The sequence below is a fragment of the Orcinus orca genome, chromosome 10 (genome assembly GCF_937001465.1).
Source record: "Orcinus orca chromosome 10, mOrcOrc1.1, whole genome shotgun sequence".
Lineage (NCBI taxonomy): Eukaryota > Metazoa > Chordata > Mammalia > Artiodactyla > Delphinidae > Orcinus > Orcinus orca.
In genome coordinates this window covers 2,324,009-2,336,264 of record NC_064568.1, presented here as the reverse complement: position 1 = coordinate 2,336,264, position 12,256 = coordinate 2,324,009, and the positions used below count along the sequence as shown (strand labels likewise).

Here is a 12,256-nt window from a genome sequence, read left to right as displayed (position 1 = left end):
TGCGGGGACATCCCGTATCTCCTGCTGAGTTGAGAAGTTGAAAAGGTGAAGTCTGAGAAACTCAGAATCACTCAAGACATCCAAGTTAGAGCTCTCCTGAGACTTGGCCCACGTGGGCAGGAGGGGGGCCTGTTCAGCTCCAGCGGGGGCAGCATATGAAGCCGCAGCCCCCAGCCCCGGGCCTGGCCCAGTCCTGTTGGGAGAAGCAGGCCGGCTGGAGTGTGCTGCTAGCCCGGCGGGGCCTCTGTCTTCCCTCTCTGTCCCTGGTCCTTAGTCAGAGGAGTGTCCCCAGCCTTATAGGGGCTAGAGTGCAGATTGAGGCACCCCAAGGACAGCAGAGGTCTGAGCATAGCCATCCCAGGGAGCGGGGGCCATGCCTAGTGGACAGATGTGGCAACTGAGGCAAAGAGTGGACGACATACCAGGTAGGGTCACCCCTCCAGCTGCAGAGCCCCCTTCTGGAGGCTGGACTCTAATTCTGTTCCATGTCCCCGGGCCACCGTGTTGGGACCGAAGGCAGGAAGGAAAGGTCACCCGTCTTCTCATACCGGCGGAAAGAGGAGGAAGGGAAGGGTCATTTTCAGCTGGGAACGAGGGCCAGTTCCCGCCCGGTGGTCCGTGGTCTTCAGCAACCTCATCCGCTGTGTGGCGCAGTTCCGAGCGGGCTCTGAGGCCGGGGTCCAGCACGGCCTTCAGTGGACCCCAGGCTCCCAGCTAGAACTCAGGTTTGGGGGTCAGCAGGCAAGGCAAAGTCACCGGAGCTCCCCTGAGCCTGCCGTCGTGAGCCCAGGCCCGAGGGCCTGTCCCAGGCACGCGCAGCTGCCACCATGAGGCCGGAAGGATCCAGACACACCCTCTGCACCCAGCGTGGGCCCGGGATGTGGGCCACAGGGCGGCGCGAGGCAGCAACTTCCATCTTCCAGGCTTCTGGGTCCAGCCCGGGTCCAGCTCAGAAGGCAGCGTGGCCAAGATTTCCTGCCTCAGGTGGACGGGCAGACACGGTGTGAACCTGCTCACTGTGGGGACTGAGCCGGTCAGTCCATCGGCCAGAGCTTCCGTCTCCTCCTGGTGTGGACAGAGGGACACCTGTCCTGCACTGTGGGGCTTGGCCAGGCCTGCACAGGTGGAAGCTGGAAGAACGTCTTGGAGCCCCTTCTCTGCCTCAGCCTCGGTGTCCTGCAGAAATGCCTGGAGAAGTCGTCCGGGGGACCTGCAGGGGCCAGGGCGGGCGCTGGACGTCCAGAACCAAGAGGAAGACTCAGTCTCCTCTGGCACAGCCAACACAGGTTGCGTGCCTGCTACGTGCCATGTGCGGGGGACACAGAGGCGTTGGCAGTGAGGGCTCACGACTGGAGAACGCGTGTGGCGTCCCAGTGGGCCGTGCCCACAGAGGACTCCAGGCCCTGGGCTGGGAGGAAGTCCCAGCATCCCTGTCCCTGGCCAGACACTGCACAAACCAAACACGGCCCCAGGGTACGGCCCCTCTGCTCCACCAGGAGAAAGAGGATGTGGAGTTTAGTCTCCTAACCGTCAGGCCCACCAGCAGCCGGGGAGGCAGATGTGTGTGCGTGTGCGTGCGTATGTCCATACATACGTATGTGAAATCCACCGAAGGTCAGGCCGGGCAGGACCACGCTTAGCTCGTCTTAGCTGTGGGAGGAGCTGCCCTTGCGGCTGAGGCCCCCTGGAGCTCGGGGTCAGCTGGGCCTGTGTGCCCACCCCAGCCCCCCGGAGGCCCCTCCCCCCAGGCTCCCGGTCCCGGAGAGGGGGTTAAAGTTGGGCTGGTTGAAAAAGATTTTTTTTTTTTTTTGCTTTTTAAGAATCCCATTGTCTTGTTAACTCATTACTGCCCTGCCACCGGCTCCCCCGGGCCATCCGGCGGCAGCGCCCCGCCCCGTGTCGCGTCTAACCTGTGGTATTGCATGTTCTGGGCAGGGAAGCGAGGGCGTCGCAGCAGTGCGGGATCGCTAGAGAGCAATGTGGAAGTAAGTCGGAAGCCCCCGTCCAGCTGGCTGTCGTGTGTCGCCTCCTGGTGTCTTTTTGTTTTGCTCTTCCTCCCCTTCTGCACAGAGGTTCAGACCCCCCGCCTGCCTCGTCCGCGCATGCCGCCCGCCTGGCGTTCCCATGCCCCTCACCGCTTGTTTGCGCTGCAACGGAGGGGGTGGGTCTGGATGTTGTGGTTTAGTCTCCGCCTAACCCATCCCCGCGGTCCCGAGCATGGTTAACACCCCGGCTTCCCACTCATCCTGGGCCGGAGGCGGCGGCCGCCGGGCACCCTCCCCCGCCCCCTCGCTGTCGGGTTCTGCCACCTCGGGACTTCCATGCTCCGCCATCCCCATCGCTTCCTTCCTGGAGGTTCGATTGCTGTGTGTCTGCAGTCAGGGCACCACGGAATTGCTCAGCTAGCTCGGGGGAGGAGAGCCATGAGAGCGAGAGGAATTCAGTGTGGATTTCATGAGATTTCATTCATCCTCCAGCCATCTCGATATCCCTGTTCACATCTAACCTCAGCTTGCAGACCTTTCTGTTTCCTTCCTTTCCCGTGTTTGGTTTGCAGTAGGTAGCTGCAGTGAAATGCCTAGGCGGTGCCCAGCCCCTCCTGTCCCCCTCACCACCTCCCCAGAAACCTCGGGACCGGCACAGGCAGAGCACACGCCCTCGGACGTTGAGAGGACCCAGGAGAGCTTAGGGCAGGAGGCGGCAGGACCGGCCCTTCCCCTGCACGCAGCTCGCCCGCCCCGCCCTACCCAGCACACGCCACTTACACACACCCGCAGACACACGGTTCTGATCTCAAAGCTCCGGCCGCCTCCGGCAACAGGGTGCTCATCGGGCCAAGGGCAGAGGTCAACTTTGACCCGCAGCGGCTGCGTCCCCCGCCCAACCTTTCTCCCCGAAGGCCCCCTCCTGGCCCCCCCAGCCGACCTGCACGGCAGTGTCTGGAGGTGGCGCCTGAGTCCAGCCTCACACGGCCCGGCCTCTGCGGCTAGCGAGTTGAACTAAGGCTTAGCAGTCAGTGGGCGAACTTTTTTTTGACATTTCTTAAGAATCATTCTGATGTAAGTGCTCTAAGCTCTTTTAATTTTGGTTTCTATGAATTTCCTTTTTAGGGGTCCATCATTAGCAGTCCTCACATGCGCCGGAGAGCTGCATCAACACGAGACTGTCCATCTCGCCCACACCAGGCCATGCCCAACTCCTCCTCCCTCCTGGGCTCCCTATTTGGGAGTAAGAGAGGGAAGCCCCCTCCCCAGGCCCACTTGCCCCCAGCCCCTCCCCAGCCGCCCCCCCACCCGCCTCATCCCTCGCCCGGCCACCCCCAGGGGCCCACGGAAGGCCCCTTGCAGGCACCAGTGCACGGGCATCACGGCCAGTACTGCCCCCTCCAGCAGAACCCGCCCCCCTACCATCACCACCACCACTACCACCCGCCCCAGCACATCCAGCACGCACACCAGTACCACCACGGCCCCCATGGGGGGCAGCCCGCCTACGGGGCCCACGCGCACAGCCACCCGCCGCTGCCCTCGGCCCACGTCGGCCACCCGGGCCACGTGGGCCATGCCGTGCACCACCACGGGCAGCCCCCTGCCCCGCCACCCCTCCCCAGCAGCAAGGCCAAACCCAGCGGCATCAGCACAATTGTGTAGACAGCCTGGGCGGGGGTCCCGGGCCCCTCAGAGCAAGTGCACACCACACAGGCGCGCCCAGGGGTGGCGGCCCCAGACCAGCCCCAGAGCACTTTCTGTTTCCACCTCCCCGTCTGCTCCCGGCCCGGATGGAGCCCCCCAAGCCCCGGGGCTTGTGTCACAGGGAACAAACCCCCCCGCCCCCAGTTTCATTTAGTGGTGGCACCCCGGGCTCCATCCACCTCAGCCCGGGAGGTGGGCCTCGGCCACCATCAGCCCTGAAACAGTGCCGCCGGCCAAGTAGATGTTGAGCTCCCCGCCCCGACCCCCCACCTGCAGCCCTCAGCTCTCTGCTCCCTCACTATACACGCAGATGAGAACCCAGCCTAGGAAAAGAAGAGACGACACAAAAAACCAGAGACAGAACCAAACAAAAAACCCAAAACTTGCTGCATTATTGCTCTTTTATTGACAATGGGCAAAAATTAAGTAGACCTGATATGGTTGATGAAAATACGTAAGTAAACTTTATATAATATAAATATATAAATATATAAATATATATATATATATACTGTATAGGTAGTATTTGTGTGTGAAAGGCAAACGTTTCAGTCCACGAAATTAGCAATATAGACTTTACAAGGAGCTCCACTTACCTGATAGGAAGACAGTACCTTAGACAAACGTGTGAGAGGGTAGACCAAAAACTTAAATGCTAGGGACGAAATTCATATTCTTCCGTATTTTCATAAAAAGAAGAGAAGCCCCCCTAGGACTGGCGGAAATCTTTACACGATCATTACTAACTGTGCCAAGTAACATAGCATCTAACTGTTTTAAAAGTCCGATATTGCTTTGTATAAATCCTTATTTTATTAACAGAAGACTAACATAAGTAATCAGTATTATAACTGCTCTGTTATTTCAGGTAAGCAAATAGATAAAATGCAGTAAACTCTACAGTAGCAACTCGAGACAGCTAGTTAAGAACTGGTTGCCTTGGACTATTGGTTACAGATTCTTAGACACTTTAATGGCTGCAATAACTGTGAATTTCCATGATCCATGTTTCTTCTGTATGCATTTGATTTAATGCACACTCATTCAGAGCCCTCTGCGGGGGGCCCCATACACGGCCGAGGTATTCATCTCCAACATGAAAACGACCAACTCATCCTGTGTCCCCAGCACCATAGCTCCCTCATCCTGTTTCCAACCGCAGCAGGCAGACGCCCCGGAACCCGAAGGCTTCTCTTAGCGTTTAGCAACCCAGGGCGGTGTGTGTGTTTCCCGTTTTGTTTTCTGAGTGGTGGCCGTGATCATCGTGATTCCATGTGGCCGTGTGCTAGCACGACCCCCGTGTCATCGCCGTGGCCCATCTGACCCCAGCCGACGAGTGCCCGGCCCCGCCAGTGCGGCCCCGCCACCTCCTCACGGTCAGGCGGCTGCCGGGGCATCACATGACTCTCCGCTGTGCTCTTGTCGCTTCCATGTTGTGGTGACACCATCCGCTCCCCCGGGGCTGGCGCCGCACGCGCCTGGTTCTGTGCCTGAGTCACCCACGGGCCGTACTTTGTAGTTTCAGCCCTTCGAGCCACTGCAGCAGCCAGTGCTGTGCTCCTAAGCCGTGGACCCGAGGATCGCCCCCGGCACCTGCCGGGCAGGGAGCTCTTCCAGAAAGGGCGAAGCTGGCGCGGGACTCCGCGGGCGCGGGGCTCTGGACAGGCGGCAGCGGGACGACGGAGGGGGGCCCACCCTGGCGGCGGCCGGGGCTCTGCCCGCCCACCGCCCCCTTTGTCGCATCATCCAGGTCACCAAACCAGCAAATCTGCAAACCGAGCACTTTGTTAATCTCCATAGAGAGCAAGTACAGCAATCTAGAGTTTAGCTTTTTTGGTTTTTTTTTTTTTCCTTTTTTGAAAGAAGTGTGACTTTAACCTGCCCGCCTTTATCTTCCCGTCCGTGTCATCCTTCTCTCTCATCTGCTCAGAAAGAGAGAAACGAAAAGCACGGGCGTGTCTGATTTGGTCCAGGCCGGGCTGGTGGGAGGCTCCCCGGTTCCGCGGACCCCGAAACTCCTTGGTTTCCCTCCAGAGTCCCGCTCCCGAGGCGTTCTCTGTCTTGTGGTTTAAAGGGCGTTGTGATGACAAGGAACAATCGAATTGTACTGCATGTCCTCTGGCGTCAGGCACGAGGCCACACTTTGTGTTCTGTGTATTTGCAAACTCTCTCAGTGTTACTGTTGACAAATAGTTGAAGTAAAGTGATAACATATTAAGTATGTCGGCTTTTCTTCACCCTCTGTACCAATCGTAGGATCTAACTGTAAACTCCAGGTTGTTCCAGAAAAGATGCAGGCAGGCTGATTGACACCAGGTCGCCCTTCCTGAAGGGCAGTCACTGATGGAAACAGAGCCAAGCTGGGTAGAGCCGGTGGGAAGGGTGCCCTCTCTCTGCAGGCCACTCGGGACCCCCACCTCCAGACTGTCACCGGGCTGGGTCCCTAAAGTGGGGGGAGTCTTTCCCTGTGTTCCCAACTTTCTGCTGGATTGACTTCTGGTCAGTGAGGTTTCATCAGTCTTTGTGTTTCATTTCCAAACTTGTCATGGAATAAGTGTTCCCAAAAGGTACACTGTTCCCTGGAGGAGTCTGGAGCCAGGCTGCCCCGAACTCGTTTGGGAAGCAGATGCTCCTGGAAAGCTTGTGGCCCCATGTAGCTTTCTCGAGACTGCGCTCTTGGGATCCCAGCCCGTCCCAGAGCTGCAGCTGTGGGCACCTGTGGTTCACGCCCTGGCATAGGAGGTGGGAGGCTGAGCATCCCCGGGATGTGTGTCATCCTTTCTCGCTGTCAAGATACACGTGGGGCATTTTGCTCACGTCACAAATTATTTCAGCAGGTGACCCTTAGAGAAGGCAGTTGGTACCGTCACAGACATCTTTTCTGGGACAACAATTAAATCATGTTTGTTTTTTCTTTTTAAGTTTATGAATGGATTGCACAACAATGTAAAAATAAAGTTCATCCTAATATGATGTGCACATCTTGCTTAAAAACATCCTCAGTCATCCTGTGTAGAGCGATTTTTCCATCTCGCACTGCATGTAGCAGAAACCTCTTGGTTTTCTTTAAGATGAGCTGAAAAGACAGCAGATGTTAAACATGACCCTAGGTGTTGACTCAGCACCGTACGAAGCTATGTCCCTACAGGTAAGCATGCATCTTACAGTCCGTTGTAAAATACCATCACCCTTCCTGCCTGAAAAACGAGTCCTTTTGTAAGTATTTTCAATACAACAACAGTAATCCAGGAAGCGGGTTGCAGAATGAATCGGCGTGAGGTGAGGGTGGTGAATGGGCACAGCGAGGGCGGGTGGGGGGGCGTCACCGTGTGACCCGCCTGCGGTCATGCCAAGGTCGTGTGTGGGACCATCTACTCTGGGGCACTGTCATTCACCTCGAGTCGTTTCACACACTTAGAACCAGGTCTTGAATGCAGGCTCTTCAGACCTCAAGGGCCGCCTCGCTCGCAGGAAGGCCGGCACCCACGATGTAACTTTGGGGAGGAAAGAAGTGCTTTTGTTTTCCTATGCGTTCTGTGTGTAAGTAGTAACAGACTCTACTGATGTAAAACCATAGCTGTGATCACTTGGAGAAATCAAATAAATGCTTCAAAACCCTCGAGTTCTTACTTTTTCTGGGAAGTCCAGCAGTTTCCCTGTTGGCCACACACAGAGATCTCCAGGTGACAGGGTGGCCCATCCCTTGTCGTGACTGCTGTGGGCTCCGGCTTTCCGGGAAGACGTTAACTTGAGGATGCTGATGGACGGCTTAAGGTAAAGGTACGCGTCACAACGTAGGCACTGGTAGAAGATTTCAGAGGTATTTATAATTTCTAGCAACTTTCGACAAAATTTTGTGCTTTCGTTGAGTTAGAAAGAGACAGGAGGTGGACCGTATGAAGTGTGCAGGTGGGCTGGGAGCGACTGGTGGGGGCAGAGAAGCACCCAAGGGCCCGGACCCCATCACATGATGTGGAAGCCAGGGAAGGAATTCCGATGCTGCTGAGAGCAGGCGTTCTGTGGGAACGTGATTGGCTTGTACTGTTTCTCCTTTCCTCGAGCCAAATTCAGTTCCAGAGAATACCCCTTAAAAGTTTCAGTACGTATCATAAAGCCAAGTAAGACTGGTAGACCTAATTTGTGGGAAACACAAAGAGGTTGACGTCAGCGGCCATGGGCTGTGGCCCACCCTTCACAGAGAAGTGGGTCCCTATGGGAAGACGGTCTCAGGTCTCTGCAGCGGGGAGGCCGTCCCTCTCCCAGGCCCTCGGGGGCCTCCGAGGGAGGGGAGCCGGTTCCCGGAATTCTGGGAATACTTAGGTCTGCTTCAGCGCGTGATGCCACCACACACGGGGCTGCTGACACCTGCCGCTCGGGGCACCCGAGCCGCTCAGCCAGTGCTGCGGTGCGACCGTCCTCTGGGTTTCGGGTTTGTCTCCCCAGCAGACTGCGAGCTCCTGGGGCAAAGGGTGCGTGTGGTCCCCTTCTGTGTGTCCGGTGGCCAGCACAGGACTGCTCCCGTCAAGGTGCATCCGAAAACGAATTGGTGGTTGGAAGGGGGCGGGGGTCACAGCAGAACCACTGGCTGATCTGAGGGTGTGTAGATCGTCAGCCTCCCAAACTGAGGGACAGTTGTTCGCTTGGTGCTCTGCTGCTCCTGCCACCGAGAATCTAGCTGGGGATGCAGGTGACACAGTGAAACTTCTCCGAGATTGTTTCCTGCTCACTGCCTGTGTCCTTTAGCCCACGTTTTATTTGACCTCTCAAAGCTTTCAACGCTGTTCACACGTCCCTTCGTGAAACATGTGGTGTCTTTGGTCGCACACTCTCTCCTTCCTCTCCGGGGGAGGAGGTGGGGAGCTCCTCCTGTGTCTCCTTTGCAGGCTGACACCCCTCCCGGAGCCATGACGTGTTGGACTCAGGGACGCAGAAAACCCTCTTCCTTTCTTCCTACTTCTCGGCAACGTCACACAAGCCCACAGCTTCGGCTGGCTTTCTGTTTTCCTATAGAGATTCCCAAATTCGAATCTCCAGCCCAGACCTCTGCTCCCAACATCCACATCCCTTGGATCTTTCAGTAGCAACTCTCTCCAGGAGGACCAAATCCATGGTCGCACACGGACACACACGTGGAGCTGGGGCCTCCCTGGGCCCCCCGCATTGATGAATAGCATTCCTGTGAGGGGTGTAAGTTAGAATTTAGGAATTGTTCCAGAACACCTGTCCTTCCCCTCACTCCCCAAGTCTGTGCTGTCACCAAGCCCTTTTGATTTTTTTTTAATAATATTTATTTATTTGGCTGCGCCAGGTCTTCGTTGCAGCATGTGGGATCTTTAGTTGCGGCGTGCATGCGGGATCTAGTTCCCCGACCAGGGATCAAACCCGGGCCCCCTGCGTTGGGAGCGCAGAGTCCCAGCCACTGGACCACCGGGGAAGTCCCTAGCCCTCTTGATTTTTACCTCCTGTGTGTTCTTGAATCTACCTGTGCCTCTTCACATCTCTCACCTGCCGTCAGGCTGTTGTCTGTCTGTCACCCGGTCGGTACCTGGGCTCCTGATCTCCACGGTGGGTCCCTCGACCCCGTTCTCCACTGGCACCAGAAGGGTCTTTTTAAGATGCTGCCTGCTTGAAGCCATTAAAAAGAAAATAACAGAAGACGCTTGACGTAGGCTGTGTGAGGCCTGCATGGTCTGGCCCTTGACCCTCGCTGTCCCCTTTCATTCCAGCAACACTAGCCCTTCAGACGCCCAGGGAAGCCGTGTTCCCCCTGCCTCCGGGCCTGTGCAAGTATGACCCTGGCCGTTCCCCGAAGGTAGGATGCTCTTCCTTGCATCTTTGTTAAGTTAGCTTCTATTTCCTGCATCAAATTTCAGCTCAGCCACTACCCTCTCTGCAATGCGTTTGCATACTTGTATATTCAGTGATGTGATTGTTCCATTGCCAAAGCGTCAACAAGGTCAGGTCCTTGCACAGCTGTAATCCTAATGCGTGGCACAAAGGGCTTCAGCCAGTGTTCGTTGAGTGAATAGATGAGTACCAACACCCGAAGAAGGAGACTTAGTGCTGAAATGCACAATGCACTTTGGTGGTTCACGGTGAGATCAGAGACCTAGGGAAGCGGCACGAGCCAGAGGCAGGGAAAGACTGGGTCCTGCCGCTTCCTTGTTAATTCAAGGAATAATTTGGGCGATGGCTGGAGGCTTTTAATCACTGTGTTTTAACTTCATCAAACATGTTTTTAACATTCAGAGGATTTGGAAAGAATAGATTCGTAACAGGCGGGGGGAAAAATTACCCACAATCCCACCACGCCAAAACAGTTGTAATTGAGCGTTTAGTCTCCCTCCTTCCCACCCTGTCTTTGGGCGTGTTTCTCGGTTACCTAGTTCAGATTTTTTTTTTTTATGGTAACTTTAGTAGTTCGGATCTTTGATGTGTGTCCCAAACAGTCTGTAAGTGTTATTCGGTGCCCCTCGTGAAGAAAGAGTTTCACAGTGGAAGCCATCCAGGAGACGCCAGGTCTGATCAGAGTTAAAGTGTCTCTGTCCTGCAGGACGTCTCAACTCTGTTACCAAAAGTGGGATCCGGCTGCCCGCAGCTCAAAAGACAATAAGGAGGCAAGGTTAGTGGAAAGGAAAGTTTGCTTTATTTCGGAGGCCAGCATGGGAGGGGATGGTGGGGGACAGACGCCTGTCCAAAGGTCAACTCCCTCCCCCATGACAATCAGTGCAGAAGAGCTTTTATAGACAGAGGGAGGGGGCTCCAGGCAGAAACAGCACAGTCAGCTCTGACAGTCGTCTTGAGATCAGTCCGGCAGTGGTCTGGTCAGCATCATCTTGATTGTTTTAAGTACAGTTAGTCTTCAGTTCCAGGGTCGGTTTGTTCCCATTTCTTTGAGGCCAGTTCCAGGAATTGTGACAGCTTATGTCATGACTGTGGTCTGGTCATCATGTAGTTCACTTTTTCCACCTAGTGGAGGTTTCAGTATCTATAAGACAGCTCGCAGGATATGGCTCAGGATATTATCTATAACCCTTGAGGAACTAAAGGTCCTTGACTTTGTTTAATGACTGAACTATTGTTATTTGGTCTCCTTTGACTGTTTTCCTCTGTTTCTGCGTTTTCTCACTTCTCTGATTAAACTTACTCTTTGGCTAAAGTTTTTCTACAGACAAGACTCAGGCTGAGGACATGGGGGGCAAGGGCCATAGGGTCCTGCTCTGTTTCAGGAGCCTCTTAGAAAGATGACATTTGTTTTAAGTCTCCGAAAGATAGTCTGTGCCACATTTCCCAAACGTCTGTAGCGGTGGAACTCTGTTGCGTTCTACAGCATACTGTTTAGTTGAAGTTTGTATGTGTAAATTGTATTTCCTTAATATATCCTGATGTTATAAAAGATGCAACAGTTGATGACGTTTGCGCACTGGCCCATCGTATGGGTGGCCTCTGATGTGCTTGCCATCACATAGTGTTGTTTTGGTGAATAAGGAACAGATGGTTGGAAATCATAGAGTTTCTGAGCAGATTTGGTGACTCTGGTAGGGACTGGGGCCTGGGGGAGTGGGGCACCCCTGAGTCTGACTTTAGGCCAGAGCTCCTGGGATGAACAGTGACACCACTTTGGTGGCCCAGGGCAGCCACGGCGTCACCTGAGAAGCCTCTCCTTGGGTGTATTCATTCAGTGCTCCCCTCCCACGGGAACCCACCTCACCTTTCAGCACTGAGTGGGTCTGCAGTAAAGATGTACCGGCTGCCGTGAAGGATGGTTTCCCCATTTCTGACGTGTACTTTGAGACTTCTAAGGCCCTTTTAGGGAACTGCCTTCTCCCCTTTCTTTTACTTCTGACCACGGTCCACCTGCACCTCCACGACGTGACCAGTGTCCTATATGGAAAAAGTCCCATCTAAATCTGAAAGATGGGGAGTAAAGCTCTTCAGGTGTCATCTTCCGCGGGGTTAATAGGGAATAAAGCATTCGAAAATAAAAACACCAGCGGGGGAGGGCTTCCCTGGTGGCGCAGTGGTTGGGAGTCCGCCTGCCGATGCAGGGGACACGGGTTCGTGCCCTGGTCCGGGAGGATCCCACATGCCACGGAGCGGCTGGGCCCGTAAGCCATGGCCGCTGAGCCTGCACGTCCGGAGCCTGTGCTCCGCAATGGGAGGGGCCACAACAGTGAGAGGCCCGCATACCGCAAAAGAAAAAACAAACAAAAAAACCCCACCAGGGGGTAATGGAGGCCACCTAAATCGGAATCTCTTCCCACATCCTGAGAACTGTTCAGAAAAAGAACAAACAAAACCACCTATAGCCCAGACCTACAGTGTAACCAGGAAAGACCAAAGATCACAAATCTCAATGAGAGGTCGGTGGGAAAACAAACATCTTGGACTAGCAGAGTTGCCAGGGAATCTCACACCAGAATGTAGACCCAGGTGAGGACTGCACGGAATAGAGGAGACGTCATCAACTAGGGTTCACACCCGTAAGGACAGACCGACCTCAGAGGAAACATGAGGGCCTGTGGGTGAGAGTACTGGCCGCTTCGGAATCAAGGGGGAGAGAC

General features: G+C 55.1%; 1 protein-coding gene across 12 annotated transcripts in view; it reads left to right on the top strand.

The window, feature by feature from the left end:
* IQSEC1 (IQ motif and Sec7 domain ArfGEF 1) overlaps positions 1-7,314 on the top strand; it is a 330,995-nt gene extending 323,681 nt beyond the window's left edge. For 8 of the 12 annotated variants that reach the window (XM_049693705.1, XM_049693704.1, XM_033414150.2 and 5 more), the window contains 2 exons: positions 1,936-1,985; positions 3,111-5,225. In XM_049693705.1, coding sequence (XP_049549662.1) covers positions 1,936-1,985; positions 3,111-3,650 — 590 coding nt within the window. In that variant the 3' untranslated portion in view covers positions 3,651-5,225. Of the gene's footprint in view, positions 1-1,935; positions 1,986-3,110 lie in introns of all 12 variants that reach the window. The other 4 variants (XM_049693708.1, XM_049693711.1, XM_049693707.1 and 1 more) reach the window with 3 other exon arrangements.
* The last annotated feature ends 4,942 nt before the right edge of the window (positions 7,315-12,256 follow it).